Source organism: Dendropsophus ebraccatus, chromosome 14 (assembly GCF_027789765.1).
Source record: "Dendropsophus ebraccatus isolate aDenEbr1 chromosome 14, aDenEbr1.pat, whole genome shotgun sequence".
Lineage (NCBI taxonomy): Eukaryota > Metazoa > Chordata > Amphibia > Anura > Hylidae > Dendropsophus > Dendropsophus ebraccatus.
The window spans coordinates 18,896,196-18,922,311 of NC_091467.1; the positions used below are offsets into that span (position 1 = coordinate 18,896,196).

Sequence of the window (26,116 nt, forward strand, 5' to 3'; positions counted from 1 at the left end):
TATCAGGAACTGTCCAGAGCAGGAGAGGTTTTCTATAAGGATGTGCTACTGCTCTGGACAGTTCCTGATATGGACAGAGGTGACAGCAGAGAGCACTGTGTCAGACTGGAAAGAATACACCACTTCCTTCAGGACATACAGCAGCTGATAAGTACTGGAAGACTTTAGATTTTTTTTAATAGAAGTAATTTGAAAATCTATATAACCTTCTGGTATAAGTTGACCTGGGGAAAACGTTTTGCCTTTTGAAATAAATCTGATTAGATGGTACATGGGTAGGAAATGTTCAGTACTACTGCTCTGCTCTTACTAGAGTGGTTGTATAGAATAAACTAGGCCTCCCATTATAGTGCTGGGGTTTAGTACCCAGGACAGAATAGCCTTATGTATATTCCCCCTTCCTGCCCCTTTCCTTCAGATTTTTAAATAGAACCCATTTACAAATCTGTATAAGTTTCTGGCACCAGTTCGTTTAAAATTTTCATTTTATTTCTCTGGAGTCTCCCTTTAAAATATCTGTCATGTTGAAAGTACAGTCCAAACTCAAGGAAGTTCCAGGATAACTTGTCATTTATTCTTGTAGATCACTGCTTTGGGCTACGTAGTCAAGTAGGCGGTTCTACTCAGTGATTGACCCCTATTTGTGTGTAAGTGTCCATATAAAGAGAGCTGACTGCACTGACCGGGACCACCCACTTATCTAGTTTGGCGTATAACTTTGATGCCTATGAGCAAGAGAACCCAAGAGTTGCTACTGAGCATGTGCGACCACCAGCACTGGGTGGACATTCTGAGAGGAAATTAAGAGAACAGGGGTTAAATTGTAACAGCAATATCTAGACACATGGGCATTTTAAAGGGGTTATGGAGGCTTGGGGTGCCATGTTGGTTAGTTATTGGCTGAGGGGCAGGTACTACTCCTGAGTGCTCATCCTGGAAGCAGTAAGAAGAGAGATCCGGGCACCAGACAGCAGTGCCAGTGGTCACCCCCTCATCAATCATACATAGATGGTACAGCCAAGTATCATGTGATCAATCATAATACTTTGAAACGCCCTTTAAAAATGGTATCTGTCATGATGAAGCATTTTCTAACTTAACGTTTAGTCACTGCTGCCATCGGCAGATCGGGTAACCATGGATACAGCCACACCAGATGAGCTTTATTCTGATTCAAAGAGGCTCATGCATGGAGCTCGGCCGGCGTGGACATATCCATGGTTACCTGATCTTTCGGCAGGAGCGACTGCACACAGATCGAGTAAAGCTTAATCATGACCGATACGCCTTAAAGGGGATATTCTCATCTAAACTAATATAGTTATACCTGTAGGACTCGTCGAGTTAAATATTTTTGCAAATACAATCATTAGTAAACTTGTCTCCTTCTCCTGATATGCTGCGCTTTCCCTCCCATTGTTGACAGCTCGTTGTCTAGGTCACCGACCACCTCTCTTACATCCATATTATAGCTATATACACCAGCCAGATCACTGCTTTTAGAGCAGAGGGGTGGATGGTAACCTTGACAACAAGCTCTAAACAATGGGAGGAAAAGAGCAGCATATCAGGAAGAGGAAACAAATTTGGTAAATGAATTTGCAAAAATATTTATCTTGTATATCTATATTACAGGTATATCTATATTAGCTGAGATGGGAATATCCCTTTAAAGTGTCACTGTCGTTTCAATTTTTATTTATTTATTTTTTTGCAGAAATCAATAGTACAGGCGATTTTAAGAAACTTTGTAATTGGGTTTATTAGCCGAAAATACATTTTTATCATGAAAAAGCAGTTTGAAGCTCTCCCCCCCTGTCTTCATTGTTCTCTTATGGAGAGGGGAGGTATGGAGGAAGATGAGGCACCAAAACAGGACAACAAAAAGTTAATTTACAGCTACATCACCTCTGAAGTCAGCACTGACCTCTCTGACCTCTGAATATCATTTTTCATACAGCTCCCACTGTGTAATCCTTTATCTGCTCTCTGCTGGCGACTAATCTGCCTAAAAAAAATCTCCCTATAAAAAAACCCCCAAAAGTCTGTATGACTGGTAAAAAGGAAATCTTTGGTATTGTAAACTGATAACTTATATAACTTAAAGGGATATCAAGTTAGGGAAAACTTTTATACATTGTTGCAAGTTTCTAGAGCATAATAAAGAGCCTATACTTACCTCTCCACGCTCCTTTTGTGTCCTCCTATGGGTCCCCTGCTGACCGATCCCGCCTCCACTTCCAAGATGAATCTGTCTTGGCGGTGACAGCCTGCTGAGCCAATTACTGACTGAGATGGGACAGCACCACGGCCAGTAATTGGCTGAGCAGGCTGTCACTCCCCAGATAAGTTCATCTCAGAAGCGGAGGCAGGAGCATTGAGCAGGGGACCTGGAGGCCGCTAGCAGGACACCAGTGGAGCATAGAGAGGTAAGCATAGGCTCTTAAAGAAGCAGTCAATTTTTTTTCATTCCCTCCCCCACTAACATGTATACTTACCATTGATGATTAGATTTCCTTGGCATGGCTTTATTCCGGTGGTTTAGGTTCTGCTGTCTGTGACATCACAATTCTTCTCACCCTCTTCTGATTTTGAAGACTGCAAGCCAGGTTCTAGATGTATATCTATAAGAGTGATCTCATAGGGATGCCAGGTTCTCCAATGTATATCTATAAGAGTGGTTTAGAGGGATGCCAGGTTCTCCAATGTATATCTGTAAGAGTGGTCTCAGAGGGATGCCAGGTTCTAGATGTATATCTATAAGAGTGATCTCATAGGGATGCCAGGTTCTCCAATGTATATCTATAAGAGTGATCTCAGAGGGATGCCAGGTTCTCCAATGTATATCTATAAGAGTGATCTCATAGGGATGCCAGGTTCTCCAATGTATATCTATAAGAGTGATCTCATAGGGATGCCAGGTTCTCCAATGTATATCTATAAGAGTGGTCTCAGAGGGATGCCAGGTTCTCCAATGTATATCTATAAGAGTGATCTCATAGGGATGCCAGGTTCTCCAATGTATATCTATAAGAGTGGTCTCATAGGGATGCCAGGTTCTCCAATGTATATCTATAAGAGTGGTCTCATAGGGATGCCAGGTTCTCCAATGTATATTTATAAGAGTGGTCTCAGAGGGATGCCAGGTTCTCCAATGTATATCTATAAGAGTGGTCTCAGAGGGATGCCAGGTTCTCCAATGTATATCTATAAGAGTGATCTCATAGGGATGCCAGGTTCTCCAATGTATATCTATAAGAGTGATCTCAGAGGGATGCCAGGTTCTCCAATGTATATCTATAAGAGTGATCTCAGAGGGATGCCAGGTTCTCCAATGTATATCTATAAGAGTGGTCTCATAGGGATGCCAGGTTCTCCAATGTATATCTATAAGATTGATCTCATAGGGATGCCAGGTTCTCCAATGTATATCTATAAGAGTGGTCTCATAGGGATGCATTGAAGAGTCTGACTTCCGGCCTTCTTAGCTGCGGGCAAAAAAGCGATGTGGGCGCCATTGGGAACCAAATGACGCCGCACCACCGGAATGAACTGCTTCTTCAATTATTTTCTGCCCGTGCATGATGGGAGTTGTAGTTTTGCAACAGAAGAGCCGCAGGTTCCCCATCTCTAGTCTAGAAGAAAGAAGAATTCACTATGATAACACATGGGGATTCTTTACTGTAAGAGCAGTATGTACAATGTTGTGATGGTCGATTCTTTGAAGAAGTTCAGCAAACTAGGGCAGCCTCTGAACCCAACCCTTTGTAGTGACATTAGATAACCGTATAGCTATGTGGCTTTTACTATTAAAGAGTATTTTTCCATTGATCGGAGCAGCTCCGCTCTATAGCACACAATATACTTGTGTTTGTGCTTGCATCTAGTCTTCTGAAATATATTTTCATAGGGCTGAGATAGGAATCAGTGATCCGTACTGAACAAACCAGAGGCAAAGGATGATATATCTGCACTCAGCGCCAGCGTTCTCCCCCTAAAGCAGATCTCCCCTCACCCGGCTGGAGGTAACGCAACATAAATATACATTATAGAAAGATAATAACCAATACTTGGCTAACGCTGGAAACCTTGCACAGGATATTCTCCATAGCAGCCATATGTCTGTGTACGGTGAAGCTGCATGATAGGGTTAATGAGATTTGGAAAACAAGGTCTAATTTTTTTTTCCACTTCCAGACAGCGCCACTCCTGTCCAATGGTTGTGTCTAGTATTGCAGCTCAAATCTTGTCAGCTTCTATAAAAAAAAGTTTGAAAAAAGTGCAAAATATAATAAATATAATAAAATAGTAATAAAAAATAATATAAAATAAAAATATAATAATTAAAAAAGAAAATAAAAGATAAAATAATACAAATAATAACATAAAACAATAAATAGTGTGGACATGTCACTGGTAAAGTGCTCGAGGGGATGTACATCTCACCCAGGTTGATACACAGTGTGAGATGGTGAGTCCAGGAGGCATCTGTGCTCAGCAGTGTTATGCTGCTGAGCTATTATTTATTATTGCCGGGCCTGGACTTACATGGAATGGCAGGTAGGTTTTGGTAGTGGGACTTGCCATTCCCTCCCCCTCGATCCAGTGTGGGTTTTGGGATCAGGTGAGCTCTGATCCCAATCAGCCTGAGAAGGCAAAAGCTGTGCTCAGTGTACAGGTCTCTCTCTCTCAGCCAGGAGTGAACAGCCTGCATGCTGTTTGGTGAGAGCTGGGAAGACAGCCGCTGCTGGGGCCTGTTCACACCCCGCAATACTGATCACTGAAGTGCCAGAGAGGTAACCTGCTGTATTAGTAAGCGCCCAGACGGGCAGGACTTTTTGTTTTGTTTATTCTCACTGCACTGTGTTGCTGTATTTATGTTACTGGACTGTTTATGCTACAAATAAACACCCAAAGCTGTTTTATGAGCCCAAGTTTGCTGCCTGAACTGTGTCCAAACACACCATCCCCCGGGAAGATCCCTACAATTGGTGGAGGATGCGGGCAAAACGGTTGCTAGGGGCAACGGTGTGCATCAACTTGGCTACAGCTGCGTATGTCCTGGGTGAAGGCTGCTGCTTCACTCCAAAAACAGACAAGCAACATGGAGGAGATGATGAAGCAGTTAATGCAAGTGAGTCTGCAACAGCAACAGGCATTGGCCGCACAACAACAGGCTCAGGCAGCCGCTAAACAGGATCAGGAGGCCGCTAACCTTCGCCATGAGCAGGCTAATAGGCAGCAACAACAGGCTCTGACAGACGCTAACCTGCGCCATGAACAGACAATGGCTGCACATCAGCAAGCAATGGCTCAACAACAGAGACTTATTGAGCACCTGATAGCAAAGCAAGAGGCGTCTGCAGGTGCTAATCCCCAGCTGGTGGCAGCAGCCGCGCCAGAGACTTTGTCTGTGAGAAGAGCTGTGCAGCGTGCGCTGCAAAAGATGACTGCTGATGACGATGTTGAGGCCTACTTAACTGTCTTTGAGCGTGTGGCTGAGCGAGAAAAGCTACCCTCCACTGAATGGGCAGAAGTGATTGCGCCCTATTTAACAGGCGAACCTCAAAAGGCCTACTATGACCTCAGTGAGCAAGAGGTCAAGGACTATCCTCGGCTAAGAGCAGAGATACTCGCCCGACTAGGAGTTACTGCTGCTGTCCGTGCCCGGAGGGTCCGCAACTGGAGCTACAGTCTGGACAAGTCAGCGAGGTCCCAGATGTACGACCTGATTCATCTGGCAAGAAAATGGTTGGAGCCAGACACCTCTACTCCTGCCCAGATCCTAGAGAGGGTCGTGATGGATCGCTACCTCCGTGCCCTTCCTGCTGATCTACAACGCTGGGTGGGACAAGGCGACCCTAGGAGTGCCGACGAACTCGTCAGCCTTGTGGAGAGGTTCCAGGCGACCGAGGACTACCTCCGTGATGTTCCTGCAGCACCGTCACCTCCCCGGAGTGCCAGATCTGTGCCATCATCTGGTAAGAGACTTCCATCTATTGGGGGAGTGTGGAGGGGTGCTGATAGAGGGAAGAGCGCTCAGGAGGTGTCTCAGGGGCAAAAGACTGGTGGGGGACCCCGGTGGCTAAGTGGCCCTAAAAAGGACTCCCTGCCAAGGAGACCAGGCCCTATCCAGTGCTGGAGATGCCACGAGACGGGACATATGTCTGCCCATTGCCCTCTTACCTCTGAGCCCATGGAGTGTGACGCTAGCCGGCGTCAGTCGCTATTTGCGGAGCCGTCTTTTGTTGCAGTCACTGGACTAGAGACTGAACCACAAGTCTGCAACATTACTGTAAATGACTTTCCTGTTAAGGCGTTGCTGGACTCCGGAAGCCTTGTCACCCTGGTGCATGCCAGCCTGGTGACTGGGGACTTTGTGCCAGCAAGACATATGAGTGTGGTATGCATACATGGCGATACAAAGGTTTACCCTATAGTACGGGCTAATGTCGGGACTGAACTAGGTGCTGTACAATATGAAGTGGGTGTGGTTAAAAACCTTATGCATAATGTTATATTGGGGCGTGATTTTCCTTTGTTCTGGGCTCTATGGGGAAAACAACAATCCCCTGAAAGGAGTGAGGAGACCCCTAAGCCTATTGCATTACCCACGGTAAATGATAAAAATGTACAGGAGGAATATGATGCTTTTCCTTTGCAGGTCCTGGCTGGTGAGGAAGAGGCTCCTCCCACTGCGCAAAATGTTCCAGACTTAGAGGTGTCTAGGGATAATTTTGGTACTGCACAATTACAGGACCCCACTCTCAAAAATGCGAGAGAGCAGGTCACTGTTATGAATGGGGTACCTCAGGAACCAGAAGCTGAGAAAAAATTTCCACATTTTTCTATGACTAATGATCTCTACTACAGAGTCACTAAAATTAATGATGAGGTGGTGGAACAGCTTCTGGTGCCTAAGTCGTACCGGCGTCAGGTACTCGACATGGCCCATAATCATGTCCTTGGGGGACACTTGGGGACAGATAAAACACAGGAGAGAGTCCTCCAGAGGTTTTATTGGCCTGCGATTTATGCTGACATAAAAAAATACTGTGAGTCGTGCCCCACATGTCAGCTTAGCGCTCCAGTGTCGCATTTTCGCAGTCCTTTGGTCCCACTCCCCATCATAGAGGTACCTTTTGACCGGATCGCAATGGACTTGGTGGGTCCCATTGTAAAGTCGGCTAGGGGACACCAGTACATTCTAGTGGTGTTGGACTACGCGACCCGCTATCCTGAGGCTGTACCCCTAAGAAACACTACCTCTAAAACAATTGCACGGGAATTGTTTTATATGTTTTCCAGGGTGGGGATCCCCAAGGAAATCTTGACTGACCAAGGTACACCATTTGTGTCAAAGGTGATGAAAGAGCTATGCAAACTGTTTAAAATCTCACACCTACGTACCTCTGTATATCACCCACAGACAGACGGGTTAGTGGAGAGGTTTAATAAAACCCTGAAACATATGTTAAAAAAAGTGGTGGAAAAGGATGGTCGTGATTGGGATCACTTACTACCTTATCTGATGTTTTCTATTAGGGAAGTACCCCAAGCGTCCACAGGGTTCTCTCCCTTCGAATTAGTCTATGGTCGTCACCCTAGGGGTTTATTGGATATAGCGAAAGAGACATGGGAAAGTGAGTCCACCCCATACAAGAGTGTTATAGAGCATGTAGCACAAATGCAGGACCGTATAGCCACTGTAATGCCCCTAGTAAGGGAACACCTCCAGAGGGCGCAAGAGGGCCAAAGCAGAATTTACAATCGTTCTGCAAGAATCAGGACATTTAGCCCAGGTGACCGGGTACTCATACTTGTTCCCACGGTAGAAAGCAAATTCTTAGCAAAGTGGCAGGGTCCCTATGAAATTGTAGAGAAGATCAGTGAGGTCAACTACAAGGTACACCAACCAGGTAGAAGGAAGCCTTTCCAAGTTTATCACATAAACTTGATCAAGCCCTGGAAAGACAGGGAATCCTTGGTGGCGACAAAGCCTGTTGGTCATCTGTCACCACCAATCCCTCCGGTCAGGATTGGTGACACCCTATCAGTATCCCAGAAGCAGGAAGCTAAGGAGTTCCTGCAGAAAAATAAAAACAAGTTTTCTGACCTTCCAGGGCGTACGCATCTCATTAGTCATCATATTGAAACTGAGCCTAGAAGCAGAGTAAACCTGAAGCCCTATAGGATACCAGAAGCCCGGAGGGAGGCGGTATCATCCGAGGTAAAACGTATGCTTGACCTAGGAGTCATTGAGGTGTCCCAGAGCGAGTGGTCCAGCCCGATTGTGTTAATCCCAAAGCCCAATGGAACTTGGAGGTTCTGTAATGATTTTAGAAAGTTAAATGAGATCTCCAAGTTCGATGCCTACCCCATGCCCAGGGTAGATGAGTTGATAGAAAGGATGGGTAATGCCAGGTACATAACTACCCTCGATCTCACTAAGGGCTACTGGCAGATCCCACTCACTCCTAAGGCTAGAGAGAAGACTGCATTCTCCACCCCTGATGGGCTCTTCCAATATGTAGTGATGCCATTCGGGTTACATGGAGCCCCTGCCACTTTTCAGAGGTTGATGGACTTGATTCTGCGACCACATCGTGATTACTCCGCTGCCTACCTCGATGATGTGGTCATTTTTAGCACGGATTGGGAAAGTCACCTCTGTAAGGTCCAGGCGGTGTTAGATGCCATAAGTGATGCGGGTTTAACCATCAATGCAGAGAAGTGTGCACTAGCCTTAGAGGAGGCCAAATACTTGGGCTACATTATTGGGAGGGGGTTAGTGAAACCACAACTAAATAAAATCGAGGCAATACAGAATTGGCCTCAACCCCTCACAAAGAAACAGGTCAGAGCTTTCCTGGGTATTACGGGCTATTACCGTAGGTTTGTGCAAAATTTTGCCTCAGTTGCAGCCCCGCTAACTGACCTGACAAAGGGTGCGAAGTCCGCAATGGTGACATGGACTCCAGAGGCCGAGAAGGCTTTTCAAAGCCTCAAGTCTGCCCTGTGCCAACAGCCTGTGCTAGTTACCCCTGACTTTAGGCGAGAGTTTTTGGTACAGACAGACGCCTCTAACACAGGGTTAGGTGCCGTCCTCTCACAGGTCGTGAATGGCGAGGAGCACCCGGTGATGTACTTAAGCAGGAAACTATCCCCGGCCGAGAAAAACTACGCCATAGTTGAGCGAGAATGTCTGGCAGTGAAGTGGGCCCTAGAATCCCTGAGGTACTACCTACTAGGCAGGAGGTTTAAGTTAGTGACAGACCATGCCCCCCTAACATGGATGAAAATAAACAAGGAGAAGAATGCAAGGGTGACTAGGTGGTTTCTGTCCCTACAAAACTTTAATTTCACTGTGGAACACCGGCCAGGGAAATTACAGGCAAATGCTGACGCCCTATCAAGGGTACACTGCCTGTGGGGACAATACGCTCAGCCCTCCGGTCTGAAGAAGAGGGGGGGGATATGTGGACATGTCACTGGTAAAGTGCTCGAGGGGATGTACATCTCACCCAGGTTGATACACAGTGTGAGATGGTGAGTCCAGGAGGCATCTGTGCTCAGCAGTGTTATGCTGCTGAGCTATTATTTATTATTGCCGGGCCTGGACTTACATGGAATGGCAGGTAGGTTTTGGTAGTGGGACTTGCCATTCCCTCCCCCTCGATCCAGTGTGGGTTTTGGGATCAGGTGAGCTCTGATCCCAATCAGCCTGAGAAGGCAAAAGCTGTGCTCAGTGTACAGGTCTCTCTCTCAGCCAGGAGTGAACAGCCTGCATGCTGTTTGGTGAGAGCTGGGAAGACAGCCGCTGCTGGGGCCTGTTCACACCCCGCAATACTGATCACTGAAGTGCCAGAGAGGTAACCTGCTGTATTAGTAAGCGCCCAGACGGGCAGGACTTTTTGTTTTGTTTATTCTCACTGCACTGTGTTGCTGTATTTATGTTACTGGACTGTTTATGCTACAAATAAACACCCAAAGCTGTTTTATGAGCCCAAGTTTGCTGCCTGAACTGTGTCCAAACACACCATCCCCCGGGAAGATCCCTACAATAGAATAAAATATAATAGAATAATAATTTTAAAAGGGTAAAATAAGTAAAATCTTAAAAACTTTTAAAAATGGCAATACATATACTAATAAAATGCCCTTAAATGCTGTAAAAAAAAAAAAAAAAAACGAAAAAATTTTGATAAAACAAAAACTGCAAAAAAATACTCCAAAAGCAAAAAAAAGATAAAATCTTTATGGGGATATTTTTCTAGTTAAAATACATCACTGTATGCATTAAAAAACGGATGTAATCTGTGCGGTTTCTTCACTGTGCAAACGTGCGATTGCTGGAGGGGCGCCAGTGACCTCGGTGACATGATGTGATGGCGCGCACTGCCGTCTCCGGCCTCCAGGGGGCAGCACTGACAATGCGGCAGAGTAGCGGAGGGCTCAGCGCACACACACGGCGGTCACACACATCATGGCTGCTCCCAGGCTCCGGGGTCTCCCCGCGGCCGCGTAGTTTTCCCGGTGCTGAGTGCGGGGTACAGTGCGGGAAGGCTCCGGAGCTGTCGGGGAGGATGAGCGGCTAGTCCCGGCTGATATGGCCGCTTTGTGTGTGAGGAGAGGGGGGAGCGCACTGTGAGCTGCTGCAGCCTGATAACTTCTCCAGCCTCAGCACTGGCAGCAGGGTATGTATGGGGGGCAGCAGGGTATGTATGGGGGGCAGCAGGGTATGTATGGGGGGCAGCAGGGTAGGTATGGGGGGGCAGCAGGGTATGTATGGGGGGCAGCAGGGTATGTATGGGGGGCAGCAGGGTATGTATGGGGGGGCAGCAGGGTATGTATGGGGGGGCAGCAGGGTATGTATGGGGGCAGCAGGGTATGTATGGGGGCAGCAGGGTATGTATGGGGGGGGCAGCAGGGTAGGTATGGGGGGGCAGCAGGGTAGGTATGGGGGGGCAGCAGGGTAGGTATGGGGGGCAGCAGGGTAGGTATGGGGGGGCAGCAGGGTATGTATGGGGGGGCAGCAGGGTATGTATGGGGGGGCGGCAGGGTAGGTATGGGGGGCGGCAGGGTAGGTATGGGGGGCGGCAGGGTATGTTTGGGGGGCGGCAGGGTATGTATGGGGGGCGGCAGGGTATGTATGGGGGGCGGCAGGGTATGTATGGGGGGCGGCAGGGTATGTATGGGGGCGGCAGGGTATGTATGGGGGGGGCGGCAGGGTATGTATGGGGGCGGCAGGGTATGTATGGGGGGGGCGGCAGGGTATGTATGGGGGGCGGCAGGGTATGTATGGGGGGCGGCAGGGTATGTATGGGGGGCGGCAGGGTATGTATGGGGGGCGGCAGGGTATGTATGGGGGGCGGCAGGGTATGTATGGGGGCGGCAGGGTATGTATGGGGGGCGGCAGGGTATGTATGGGGGGGCAGCAGGGTAGGTATGGGGGGCAGCAGGGTATGTATGGGGGGCAGCAGGGTATGTATGGGGGGGGCAGCAGGGTATGTATGGGGGGCAGCAGGGTATGTATGGGCAGTGGTATATAGGGGCAGCAGGATATGTATGGGGGGAAGCAGGGTATGTATGGGCAGTGGTATATAGGGGCAGCAGGGTATGTATGGGGGGAAGCAGGGTATGTATGGGCAGTGGTATATAGGGGCAGCAGGGTATGTATGGGGGCATCAGGGTATGTATGGGGGGCAGCAGGGTATGTATGGGGGGCAGCAGGGTATGTATGGGCAGTGGTATATAGGGGCAGCAGGGTATGTATGGGGGGAAGCAGGGTATGTATGGGGGGGCAGCAGGGTATGTATGGGGGGAAGCAGGGTATGTATGGGGGGGCAGCAGGGTATGTATGGGGGGAAGCAGGGTATGTATGGGGGGGCAGCAGGGTATGTATGGGGGGTAGCAGGGTATGTATGGGGGGGCAGCAGGGTATGTATGGGGGGGCAGCAGGGTATGTATGGGGGGAAGCAGGGTATGTATGGGGGGCAGCAGGGTATGTATGGGGGGGCAGCAGGGTATGTATGGGGGGCAGCAGGGTATGTATGGGGGGCAGCAGGGTATGTATGGGGGGGGGCAGCAGGGTATGTATGGGGGGCAGCAGGGTATGTATGGGGGGGCAGCAGGGTATGTATGGGGGCAGCAGGGTATGTATGGGGGGGCAGCAGGGTATGTATGGGGGCAGCAGGGTATGTATGGGGGGGGCAGCAGGGTATGTATGGGGGGCAGCAGGGTAGGTATGGGGGGGCAGCAGGGTATGTATGGGGGGCAGCAGGGTATGTATGGGGGGGCAGCTGGGTAGGTATGGGGGGCAGCAGGGTATGTATGGGGGGGCAGCAGGGTATGTATGGGGGGCAGCAGGGTATGTATGGGGGGGCAGCAGGGTATGTATGGGGGGGCAGCAGGGTATGTATGGGGGGCAGCAGGGTATGTATGGGGGGCAGCAGGGTATGTATGGGGGGCAGCAGGGTATGTATGGGGGGCAGCAGGGTATGTATGGGGGGCAGCAGGGTATGTATGGGGGGGCAGCAGGGTATGTATGGGGGGCAGCAGGGTATGGGGGGGGCAGCAGGGTATGTATGGGGGCAGCAGGGTATGTATGGGCAGTATGGTATATAGGGGCAGCAGGATAAGTATGGGCAGTATGGTATATTGGGGCAGCAGGATTGTGTATGGGCAGCATGGTATATAGGGGGAGCAGGGTATGTATGGGCAGTATGGTATATTGGGGCAGCAGGATTGTGTATGGGCAGCATGGTATATAGGGGCAGCAGGGTATGTATGGGGGGGCAGCAGGGTATGTATGGGGGGCAGCAGGGTGTGTTTGGGGGGCAGCAGAGTATGTATGGGGGGCAGCAGAGTATGTATGGGGGGCAGCAGGGTATGTATGGGGGGCAGCAGGGTATGTATGGGGGGGGCAGCAGGGTATGTATGGGGGCAGCAGGGTATGTATGGGCAGTATGGTATATAGGGGCAGCAGGGTATGTATGGTATATAGGGGCAGCAAGGTATGTATGGTATATAGGGGCAGCAAGGTATGCATGGGCAGTGGTATATAGGGGCAGCAGGGTATGTATGGGGGCAGTATGGTAAATAGGGGCAACAGGATTGTGTATAGGCTGATGGGTATATAGGGGCAGCAGAGTATGTATGGGCAGTATGGTATATAGGGGCACAGGGGATGTATGGGCAGCATGGTATATAGGGGCAGCAGGGTATGCATGGGCAGTATGGTATATAGGGGCAGCAGGGTATGCATGGGCAGTATGGTATATAGGGGCAGCATGATTGTGTATGGGCAGTATGGTATATAGGGGCAGCAGGATTGTGTATGTGCAGTATGGTATATAGGGGCAGCAGGGTATGTATGGGCAGTATGGTATATAGGGGCAGCATGGTATATAGGGGCAGCAGGATTGTGTATGGGCAGTATGGTATATAGGGGCAGCAGGATTGTGTATGTGCAGTATGGTATATAGGGGCAGCAGGGTATGTATGGGCAGTATGGTATATAGGGGCAGCATGGTATATAGGGGCAGCAGGATTGTGTATGGTATATAGGGGCAGCAGGATTGTGTATGGGCAGTATGGTATATAGGGGCAGCAGGGTATGTATGGGCAGTATGGTATATAGGGGCGGCAGTATGTTATATAGGGGCAGCAGGGTATGTATGGGCAGTATGGTATATAGCGGGAGCAGGGTATGTATGGGCAGTATGGTATATAGGGGCAGCAGGATTGTGTATGGGCAGTATGGTATATAGGGGCAGCAGGATATGTATGGGCAGTATGGTATATTGGGGCAGCAAGATTGTGTATGGGCAGCATGGTATATAGGGGCAGCAGGGTATGTATGGGCAGCATGCTATATAGGGGCAGCAGGATTGTGTATGGGCAGCATGGTATATAGGGGCAGCATGCTATATAGGGGCAGCAGGATTGTGGATGGGCAGCATGGTATATAGGGGCAGCAGGGTATGTATGGGCAGCATGGTATATAGGGGCAGCAGGGTATGTATGGGCAGTATGGTATATAGGGGCAGCAGGGGATGCATGGGCAGTATGGGATATAGGGGCAGCAGGGTATGTATGGGCAGTATGGTATATAGGGGCAGCAGGGGATGCATGGGCAGCAGCAATGTCTGCACTCTGGCAGGGGGACCTGTTTCTGCTGATAGTAATAGGGCAATGTACATTTCATATGAGTGATATCCGGGCAGGTTTCTTCCTTCTCAACCACTATATGTGTACACTCAGCTTTATGTATATATTGGGATGGAGCGGGATAGAGGCCAGCTTCACATAGACCAAGGGGATCTGCAGTGAGAGTTTCCTCAATATCCCTATGACTCCCTGAGAGCCATGTATTGTACATGGAGATGAGCGCAGCTCGCGTCAGATCATTCAGCATTTGATTACCGGTGGCTGAAGGAGTTGGATGCAGCTCTAGGGCCATAGTCTGTATCCATGTTTTCCAGGACTCCCTAGGGCTGTATACAGCTTCTTCAGCCACCGGTAATCAAATGCCGAACCATCGGACTCGAGCATGCTTCATTGACGCTCACCTCTAATTGTACAGTAAAATTTCCATCATATAGGCGGCTCTGCTTAGTCCCTAATTCCTTTCCCTTTGTCTCTTTCGCCCACCAGTCTTGAGCTCCGTGCTCAGTGTAATGCAGCATGGACAACCTCAGCCCTCCCCTAATGTATGATTTCACCATGGGCAGCGGAGGGAGCATGGTGACCCCTGGAAAAAAGCCAGCGGGGGAGACGTCAAACTCCAATAAGAAATGTAAGCGTTATTTCAACGAGCACTGGAAGGAAGAGTTCACATGGCTGGAGTTTGATTACGACCGAAAGCTGATGTTTTGTATGGAGTGTCGACAGGCTCTTGTGAAAAACAAGCACGGCAAAGCTGAGAACGCCTTCACCGTGGGGACTGACAATTTCCAGAGACATGCGCTTTTACGTCATGTGACCTCCGGCGCCCATAGGCAGGCGCTCGCTGTAAATAGCGAGCAACTAGCCATGGAGATGCAGTTCCACCAAGAGCTCAAGTCAGTGATCAAAGCCGAGATGGATCCATCTAAGATAGCCATACTGACCACTGTCTACACCATGGCAAAGGCCGGTATCTCGAGCGTGAAACTTCCATCTTTGCTGGAGCTGCAGAAATTTAACCTTTGCGAGGCTCTCTTGTCGTCCGAGCAAAATGAATATTACCATCCGAGCAGTGTAAGACAAATGCAGGTGTGTACAGTCAGACCCCCAACATGTCAGCATAGGAGCCTATGGGACCAGTTGAGTTTTGGAAAGTTATAGGGCTGGAGTAGAAGTTTATTCCAAAGACTCAAATTGTGCTAAAACATTAAACTGGAAGATTACTTTTAGAGTCTGTTCGTACGTTGCAGTCATATTTTGCATCAATTTTTTTGCACGACATGACTCCAACAAGCAAATGGACGCTTAGTATTTCTATCGTCAATGCATAGAGAAATCTTTTACTGCCTCATTTTGAAGCATTTCAGATAGTCCGGTGTTGGGGCGAGTACAGTGCATCAGGAAGTAATAACACCCCTGAGATTTAAGTGGACCCATCGAATCCCCGCCTCCCCCCCCCCACACACACACACGCACACTGTGACCTTATTGCCTCTGTGACACAGCTCAATTGATTCTGATTGTGCTTAGAAAATTACCAGAACATAGTCACTAACTTGACTATGTTTGGTTCATCAAAGGGGCTCCAACCCGAGCACAGATCCCTCTGCAATGGATTCTGATATTTCGCTTTGGAGGTACTAATCGTGATATAAACGAGGACCTACGTGACTGCTGGATCGGACTACAGAAAGTTTGCTTGTAGTCTGTTACCACGGAAACACATAGGTCTGCATAGCATCTGTAGACACAAAACTGTAGAATGTTTTAGATGAATAAGAACAATAAAAAAAAAAATTGGCTCTGAACTTAATCTGTGTTTCTCCAAAAATAAGACTTACCCTGAAAATGAGCCCTAACTCTTTACAGGGTTCAGGGTTTTACAGGGTTTTTGGACATATAATCCCTAGTTACAGTCCAGCGCTATGAGTACAATACAGTACAATGGATTGTTGTTTGTGGAAAAACTTAAAGGGGTTATCCAGTGCTACAAAAACATGGCCATTTTCTTTCAGAGACAGCACGACACTTGTCTCCAGTTCAGGTACGGTTTGCAATTAAACTCCATTCACTTCAATGGAACTGAGCAGCAAAACCCCGCCCAAGCTGGAGACAAGAGAGGGTCTGTCTCCGGAAGAAAGTGGCCATGTTTTTGTAGCTCTGGATAACCCCTTTAAGACCTACCCTGAAAACTAACCTTAGTAATAATAATATTAGAGAATGAAGAGAAATGGTGGAAACCACCGCTCTACAGGTAGAGTAAAAAAATAAATTTTATTCCATCAGTCTAAAACATAGCACAATAAAAGTATGCACCGACGCGTTTCAGGACAAAGAAATTGGTGCCAACAGGTGACAGTGAATGAAGAGAAACGGAGGAATCCACCGCTCCACAGGTAGCGTAAAACAAGAAATTTTATTCCAGCGTGTTTCGGGACAAAGCCCTTAATCATGGCAATATTGCCATGATTAAGGGCTTTGCCCCAAAACACGTTGGAATGAAATTTCTTGTTTTACTCTACCTGTGGAGCGGTGGATTCCTCCATTTCTTTTAATTCACTGTCACCTGTTGGCACCGGGTGTATATCACACTTGCTCCAGGACTGGAACCAGACCTTCATCTATTTACACAGTGAGCTGACAAAAAGACTTTGAAGTTTTAAATAATATTAGTCCCTGTCTTATTTTTGGAGAAAACCATAGCAGTCCACAAAAGCTATATTTTTAACATAAAGCAGTAAAAATTAGATCAAAAAGTTGGAAACCCAATTAGAAATGACTGTGGACCTTAGTAGCCAAGTTCGCTCGCTGCATTTTCCAATTAACACATTTTATTGTGTAGCTTCTATAATGGTCATTAAAGCTCATTTCTCGTTGGGCTTTATTGGTTAATATGCTTTACTACTATTGATACCATCTTACAGAAAGGCTTTTAATCTTAAGGAGGTTCCTGCGAACGCTCGGAGAGTGGAGCCGGTATTATAATCTCCTTACCTTAAATGTTGTGATAAATGAAATGCAATCTCGATCTGCCGTTTATTACAGCTTGCGGGTTATAAATTAGCTCCCCATGGATAGTCGTAAAGTATAGCCCCATAAAAAGGCTGTGAGCAGAATTTATTACTAGACAAACACATCTCTAAAGGACAAATCCGAAGTACCGGGAAGAACTAATAGAAGAAGGCTTTGGGGGTTTAAACCGACCGACGTCTTTATAGGATAAATAACGTTTTTGTCCGAAATTAGAATAATTTAATTTAGGTCAAGGTCCATTTTTAGCAATTTTTTTTACATGAAAATGTTCAGTTCTCATAGAAATACTGGTAATGTCCTCTAAATGTGGCTTCACCCCCTTGTGAATGATGTGATTTTTTTTGGAAAGCATCCACTTTAGTGCCATCTCAGATTGGACCTCACGTTCTTCTTTAAAAGGGTTATCCAGTGCTACAAAAACATGGCCACTTTTCCCCCTCTCTTGTCTCCAGATTGGGTGGGGTTTGGAACTCAGTTCCATTGAAGTAAATGGAGCTTAATTGCAAACCTTACCTGAACTGGAGACAACAGAGGGGGAAAAGTAGCCATGTTTTTGTAGCGCTGGATAACCCCTTTAGTGCAATGGCTGCCAAGTGCCAACTTAGAGGGTAATTTTGTTTGTTAGCAGCTCCTGCCGAAAGTAACCTTATCCCAAGGCATCCAACTGCTGGCTCCCCAAACAGATATCTTTTGGCATATCCAAGAAGAAGTGTTCATTTTTCTTTAGTACTTTACCACCAGAATGAATAGTTCCCGTAGGAATCAATGAGGTGTTTGAGTGCCAATGTTCACAGTCTCTTTGTCACTATCCTCCACTGAGGTCTATATAGGAGACTCCTGACTGTGGTATTATTTAGGATTACTTAGAGGTTGTCCAGGAAAAATGGACCATTCCCCCATCCACAGGATAGGGGAAGAGTAGGATGTCGGGGGGGGGGGGGGTGGTGGGTCGGACGTACCCGGCTGTCTCTGCCGCTCCATAGGAATGGAATATGGAAAGCAGCTCACTGACCCTTTTGGTAATGGCCTTACCTTCAAGTAAGTGTTTGACTCCTATAAGAGGTCTTAGAACATGACTGGGGTTTTAATAATGAATGATCCTCCAGCTCCAACGTAAAATAGTAAAATAAATTATTGGTAAAACATGAAAAATATTAAAAGAATATGAATATTCGTATACATTTTTTTTTTACTATTTTTTACTATGTTGGAGCTGGAGGATTATTCATTTCTCCTATGTCATGTGTTACACGCGAGTCGGCCCCCTACCATGCTCTATTAGATGATGTGCCTAACATATTAAGCTATGTGGTGAGCGGACAATACTATTTACTTTTTGTTTTGGGGGTTTTAATAAGCCAAGCCAGAAACTCCTCAGAAAGGGACGTTACCCGTCTGTAGACAGCTGTTTCGGGTGTTGTCAGTAAAGAGCACAGTGGTGGCCGGCTGCACGGGACCAAAGGAGTAATGTTTCTCCTAGAGGCGATCACCATAAATGTGTGTGTAGACTTTTCATTGAAGTCAGTATTTGACTCCTATAAGAGCTTTAAAAAGGATGTACCACCAGGTACATCCTCTCTAAGCTGAACCCACAGATCGAACGGCGCCGTCACGGGGAAGCCGGAGCTGCGGTCCGTTTTTCGGACCGCGGCCCGGTTCCTGTGCACGGTGCCGTTCTATACACCGGAACCGGCAAGGAACTCCCTCCCACTGGGGGCGGCCCGGCCGGCCTCCAGTGCTTGAGCACTGGCCGGTTCCGGTGCATAGAACGGCACGGGAACCGGGCCGCGGTCCGAAAAAAGGACCGTGGCACCGGCTTCCCCGTGACGGCGCCATTCGATCCGTGGGTTCAGGTTAAAGAGGATGTACCTGGTGGTACATCCTCTTTAAACTGGAATTTTAACAAGCCAAGCCCATCTATAGGCGGCTGTTTTGGAAAGCAGATTCTTGTCCGCAGTTCAGTTTCTTCCACAGATATGGATTAGCTTTGTTCTCGTCACATATTTTAATTATGATGGTCCATTCATCATTGGATTCATTGGTGAGGTTCTCCCTCGTACAGCCAGCCAGCTCTCCTCTGCTCGGATACATTTTACACAAGAGATATCTAAAAGACACTCTAATGCAATAAAGATGAAGGGCAGATTCAAAGGTCACTGGGTTTTGGATATTTGCCATTTTATATGAAAGAAAAATAAAAAAAAGTACTCTTGGATTGGGCATAGCCTTTAATTAATCACTACCCAGCTCACTAAGCCACCCCAAGCTATGGCACACATCATTCCCTACAGTTTTTTTTAATGCACTTGTACCCAAACGAAATAGAACTGTACAGATGCCACAAGGCATTGTCTGAGCCCAGTTAAATCTGGCAGCCAGCTGGAGATTTGCATGCCCAGTAATGGGAAAGAGAACAAGGCAAAGATCTGAGCCTCTGCGCTCCTCTGCTGTCTGTGTAACTTTAAATAGGTCAAGTACAATGTTGATTTGTTGTCAGTAGTGAAAAAGAGAACAAATTTCAACATAATTTTTTTCCCCGGAAGATGACAGAATAAAGTATGGCGTCTAATATTGTGTTTGTAAAGGCGTTTACGTAAAATCAATTTGAGATGCTCTTCCTATCTCAGGGACTGTAGTCAGGGTTTCTTGAATTCATTCTGTCATTTAGTATTTATAGATGTTTCTCTGTGGGAAATGTATATGATGAGATTGGGTTTGGTCCATTAAATCTCATGAAAACGCCCTTTTAAAAAAAGGAAACCAGATAGTCAACCATAAAGCAGTCCATGCAAGGCAGATTTATTGTATAGTGGGTTGGGACTACCAGAACGAGAGCCTCTGATGCCAGTCAGGCATAAGGTTAAAACCATCTACCTAATATTGTGTAGTTTCCCCTTCTGCCACCAAAACAGTTGTAATCCTTCCATACTTAAACTCCACAAGACCTATAAGGTTGTACCACCTTGCACCAATACAGATCCTTGCAGTCATGGGAGTTGCAAGGTGGAGCTTCCCATTGACCAGATTATTTTTCCAGCATTGAGATCTGTGGAGTTCATGGAGGCCATGTCAACATCTTAATCTCTTTCTCATGTTTGTAGCAATTTTTGCAACATGGCCAGAGCATTATCCTATTGGAATAGGGCACTCCGCAACAATTTTAGGTAGGTGGTACCTGTCAAAGTTACAGCCACAGGTCAAGCTAGAGATGAGCAGAACTTGAGCATGCTCAAGTCCAATTGTTCAACATTTGGATATCAGTGGCTGAAGAAGTTGGATGCAGCCCTAAGGCTCCCTGGAAAACATGGTTACAGCCATAGGCTGTATCCAGGTTTTCCAAGACTTCCTACGGCTGCATCCAACTTCTAAAAGGGTTAGTCAGATCAGACTCCATGGTCCAGTTCTGATGGTCACATGTTCATGATTTCTGTGGTGGACCAGTGTGAAGCCCTTTAAGCAGCAGGCTGAGGTGTACTGTGTCCTGTTTTCAATTACCATTGCCAGCATGCCACTGGCTGTAATGTCATTGGTGATCATTGTGTTTCTCTTTGAGGTCCATATACCCTAATCGACATATCAAATGGGGTTGTCTACCTGACCTAGTTAGTAAACAAATACCATTATTGTGTGTTGCAGTGGTAAGAGTTTCTAATAAGTTATCGTGAAACTATATGAGACATAAAGATTGACATACTCTTGTGTTTGATCAATTCAGGCAGCCATTGTTAAGGTACTGCAAAATGAAGATCGAAAGAGATTGAAAGATTCTCCATTCATTGGGCTTGTGTTTGATGAGGCCATGGATATCACAGAGCAACGAAGTCTCGTAGTGTTCACTACATCTATTTCACCTTGTGATGGACAAGTGCACAATGCATTTCTGGGCAAGTTTCAGTTGTGTTCAGGGGATGCCAACTCTGTTTTAGACAAAGTGAAAGACTTTTTAAATGATTTCCACGTCCCACCTAAGAAAGTAGTTTGGTTAAGTTCCGATGGTGCATCACTAATGTCAGATAGGCAAAATGGCATTGGTGAAAAGCTAAAAACTCTTTGTCCTCTTTTATCCGAGTTTCACAGTATTTTTCACAGGAGGTCTTTGTTTCCGTCTGAATGTTTTACCAGTGTTGAATATGTAAAAAGATATGAAAGTATTATAGATGCAGTATATAGACTGTATGGTAACAAAAATGGTGAAAATCAAAGCTTTCACGAGTTGCATAATATTCTCAACACCTGTGGCATAGACTTAAACTGGGCAAGAATGGTTCATTGGATATCCATCTTGACAGCTGTCGAAACCATTGACTCTTCGTGGCCGACTTTTGTTCTTTTACTTGAAAGTGAATCTGCCAAGTCTCCCATAGCCAGTGGACTGTGCTTGGAGCTTAAAAAGTTCTGGTTTGTGGCGTTTACAAAAATTTTACTTGATATACTACCCATCTTCCAAAAACTTAACCAGTTCTTCCAGATTGAGGATCTCGATATATCAATGATAAATCCAATAGTCACAGCATCACTTGCTACCTTGCAGGCCCAAAAAGCTACGAACGGACAAAACTTTCAAGAGTTTCTCAATGAGCTGAATGAACATCCTGATGAGGACAATGAGAGCAGGTTCTACTACAAAGGTGTAGAATTAGTGGAATGCTCCAAAGTCCAGTTGAAAGACTTTGAGATCATAAAAGAAGCCTGTCTTGAAAATGTGTGCAAGAACCTTCAGGACCGATTTCCTAGTAGTGTTCTTAAGGTGATCAGCTCTTTTTCATCTGTCTTCAATCCAAAGAGTTACCCATCCTCCCTGGATGATATTGGTGCCTATGGTGAAGTGGAATTACGGCACCTTTTACAGTACTTCTCTCATGTCTTGGTCCCTGAGAGAGCATCAAATGACTTTGCCCTCTTCAAGCGTATTGTCTTCAGCCTTAGCCACTTGAGTTTTCGAGATCTTTGTGTAAAGCTGGTTCACTCCAGTTCCGAGATGCATGAGCTTTTCCCCGACTTTACTGTCCTAGCTGCTGTTGCTTTAGTCCTGCCACTTGGATCTGTACTCTTCGAAAAAATAAGTCAAGTGAAAGAGTTTCAGAAGCAAAGTTGCCATCAGGGAGGAACGGCTGGTGACCTTAGTGATGTTCTTAAAATTGCTATTGATGGCCCAGAACTTAATGAGTTAGATTTTTCTAGAGCAATTCACTACTTTGAAAACACAAGGGAACCAGAGCCCTTTGTCTCCGAAGGTAGATGGGAAACCCAGGATGTATGAAGCAGTAGTCACAGCGTGATTACACAAGTTACTATAATATACAGGGTTATTATAAATTTTATCCTAGAAAAGTAGAGCTATCATTTATAACTATTTTAACCAAACATGGTATTGCTTGGTTAGTCCAGAAACTTTCCATACAGGTGACTGGTCAACATTCCATACCACGACTAGTCAAAGGGCCCAATATTATACTCCAAAGTTCTGCAATGTAGAAATTTTATTCCTATAGAAAAGTGATGAAGTTTGAAAAACACAAGAGTATCTAGTTGTATTTTTACAATTACACAATAAGGTATACCAGTTCTGTATTGACACCAAAATTCTATGTCTTCTCTACGTAACTTATTTATTCAGGTTCTTAAAGAAGTGTATGATTTAGGTCAACTAGTTGTCCCTCCAACAGCATGTGTCCCCTTTCCCCAAGATAGCAGATATGTGTATCCCTGGGGGTTCGCTGTGAGTACAGCACTTAGGTATCTCTGGTATGGTCTTATAGACAATGTATGGAGCAGCAGTTCGAGACTGCCGCTCCATTAAGATTGGAGACTCTGGACCCTCATTCTTGAGGTTGCTCAGGACACCCATTCATTATCTTTCGGATAGGAGATGTGTCTTGTTGGTGGGACAACCACCTTTAAAAATAGTTCACAAACGAAGATATGAGGAGGGCACTCACCGTTTTGGTTCACGTAAACTTTATTTTCTTTCCATCAGAACAGATAAAAGTCCAATATTCGTATATGGTTACATCGGACAGCTTCCCACACCAACACCCTCTAGCTGATTGCTACAGCTGTTTCGTGCTTCCGCACTTGTACAGGCACCGCTTCAGGCACAGACCGCAATCTTTCCTGCCATCCAAATTACCTCCAGGACCGCATTTACTACTTACCCGTCCACCCGTAGTGCCAGTGGCTGTGCCTTGTAGTAGCCACCTTTAAAAATAGATCTGTTTTGGTTAAAGTGTTTTCTTGTCTTTTTATACAAGTTTTGACAAGTCACAGAGACGTCAAAAGGTTTAATTGGTCAGGGTCTAGGTGTTTTAGATCCCCACAAATTGTTAAAACAAGCCAGGAAAAGCGAGCAGCTGAGATCATCTCTCCACATATCTCTGCTCCATAGACATAGGGTCCTATTAGACAAAGCGATTTTTAACGATAAACGATCGCAAACCATTAGTGAACAATTATGAACGAATGTGGAATTACAGCGAAATAGTAACAATGATTTTGGTGTAAGCACCAAATGAACGATAAATGATTTTTCGTTGGTCCTTTGATTGTTGCCCGCATTTACACAAAACGATTATCGTTTAAATTGAAACCAATCAGATTCCTCTTTTCATTCCCCACAGACTCTTTGGAAAATGAAAGGTGGAATCTGATTGGTTGCTAGGGGCAACTGAGCCAGTTTCACTTTACACCATGTTTGATAAATCTCCCCCTAGGACTTTGGAAACATTAAGACTGAGCACTGTTTAAAATAACTTTACAATGTATGAAAAAACGGGAAAGCAACAAGCTTCGGAATGACCCGTTCATATCAGTATTTTCTTCTCAGAGTCACTGCCATTAGTTTGTGACAGTGACCGATGCACTTCATAGAACTTCCCACTAGGAGCGCTGTTGCATATGCACCAAAGTCCTATCCAATATGACGCATACAACATGGCAACTTCCATTCAGTATACTTGTTGACTATATGCAGTGTTATCAGCTTTATTGCACATGTGGTTATTCACTGTTAATTACTACCTTAAGGTAGATAGATTATAGCAAAAAAAAAAGAAGAAGCTGCCTATGTAACCAAACTGCCCTGAATCTAATAGAACGCAAAGCACTTACTTAGTCCTGCTGCTGCTGAGCCTAAAGACTGTTTTATGTGAGCAGGAACTTACATCCTCTAAATGCTGTTCTTTTCAGAAGTCTTTTGTTTAAAAAAAAAAAAAAAGATAAAGTTGCTAGAATTGCGGTAGCTTTATCATTAAAAGTCCCCATACACCTTGTACTTTAGTCGGCCGTACCCGCTGCTCGCAGACGGTTTGGCCATCGCAGGTGTATGGTGCTCTCCCAACCATCCACTGACAGATGATGTTGGTGAAGACCGGGATCAGGAGTGATGAAAAATCACTGCCTGCTCTCCTTATCCTGGGAGCGGTAAGCCGCAGTCAGGGCTACTATATTAGGAACCTGTGTGATTCTTTGTTGTAAAAGAGTTGAATTGCCCCCCTTGAAATATTTTTTATTTGGTACAAATGTGACTAGTAGTTCTGCACTTTCATTGCTTTACAAATGATATTTGACGTTAGAACTAAAAATTAAAGCAGTTTTAATTGCTTGTCTTCCTGGAGATTCTCCACCCTTAAAGGAAAATTCCAGGCAGGGGCTTTTTTTTTAAATTGCCGGGGAGGAGTTGGGTAAAAAAAACAACATCCACCTATATCCCCGGCTCCAACGCTGGTGTCTGCTGTCCTCCGCTTCGGTCCCCCGTCTGCTTCCTTCTCTGAGTGGGGACCTGGGAAATGACTTGTCAGGCCCTCTCAGCCAGTCAGTGGCAGAGGTGGGACCCCGCTAAGGCTGCTGACTGGCCGAGCGGTCCTGGAACGTCATTTCCCAAGTCCCCTCTCTATATCCGGAAGCAGCAGGGACCGGAGCGGAGGAAAGCGCGGACCAGCATTGGAGCTGGGGAGATAGGTGCATGTTGTTTTTTCACCTATCCCCTCCCCAGAAGTTTGGGAAAAAATGCCCCTGCTCGGAATTCTCTTTTAAAGGACAACTCCAATGCTGTTTAGAAAAACACTCACAAACACAGTTTTTAAACTTACCCTCACTCCTGGTGTTTGCGGGTTCTCAGGGCTCTGCTCCGTGTCTTCTTCCTTTTTTCCTGGTTCTTCGGCTGGGAGAATCAGATGACTGACAGCTTGCTTAGCCAACCAGAGCTGAGCAAGCTGTGAGTCATCTGACAATGTAGTAGAAGGAGGCTGGCCTGAATAAGGAACCCAAGTTAGGCCAGCCTCCCTCTACTAGTGACGACATCAACACAAGATGGCAAAAGATCCTGTGGTTGACCGGAATGAGGTAAGTATGACTTTATTACAATTCCGGAGGGGATGGTTTTGTAATGTGTTTCAATCACCATTAAAAACATTGGCACTGGAGTTGTCCTTTAAAAGGGAGTGTGTCATCAGAAAATTACCTACTGTTTGAATCATGTTTTTTATGTAAACGTGTATTTTGGGTGTTTTTTTCCCTTCATATTTTACATTATACTATGTGTATTATAAAATATTCCTTAAAGCTCGCAGTTTTTTTTTTTCTGGCCACTAAGCCTAAAAATAAGCTGTGATTTCCTGTTCTGTAAAAGAACTTTTCAAATGTTTCCTCCTTATCATCACATGCAGGATTACAGTGAAAGGTGACTCCAGTATATAGATAAGATGTCCATTTACAATACATCATTATATAAAGTTACAGCTCAGTTTAAAGCTAAATGTAGAGGAACATGGCAGCCTTAGATGTTAAAATTAAGGTTATCTTAATACCTGTGCTTATTTTTATTTTTTTTTAATAAATGATGATGGCTCTGTATGATTTTTATCTACAATGTAAGGATGTCACACTATATCTGTGGTGTACAATTGTCAGTGCTTCT

The 26,116-nt window shown here is 45.9% G+C and overlaps 2 protein-coding genes across 5 annotated transcripts in view; both read left to right on the plus strand.

The window, feature by feature from the left end:
• The window catches only part of ZNF385C (zinc finger protein 385C), a 213,439-nt gene that overhangs the window by 153,107 nt on the left and 34,216 nt on the right, over nt 1–26,116 (plus strand). The gene's annotated exons all lie outside the window — the stretch shown is intronic.
• Nucleotides 10,470–24,871, plus strand: C14H17orf113 (chromosome 14 C17orf113 homolog). Its single transcript, XM_069954046.1, has 3 exons — nt 10,470–10,697; nt 14,659–15,258; nt 20,918–24,871. The coding sequence occupies exons 2-3, from the start codon at nt 14,689–14,691 to the stop codon at nt 22,460–22,462; spliced, it is 2,115 nt and encodes a 704-aa protein (XP_069810147.1). The 5' UTR covers nt 10,470–10,697; nt 14,659–14,688; the 3' UTR covers nt 22,463–24,871.

Coding starts and splice junctions, on each gene's coding strand:
- C14H17orf113 (XM_069954046.1), top strand. CDS start 14,689: ATGGACAACCTCAGCCCTCCCCTAATGTATGATTTCACCATGGGCAGC. Junction 15,259..20,917: donor GCAGTGTAAGACAAATGCAG/GTGTGTACAGTC, acceptor TGATCAATTCAG/GCAGCCATTGTTAAGGTACT.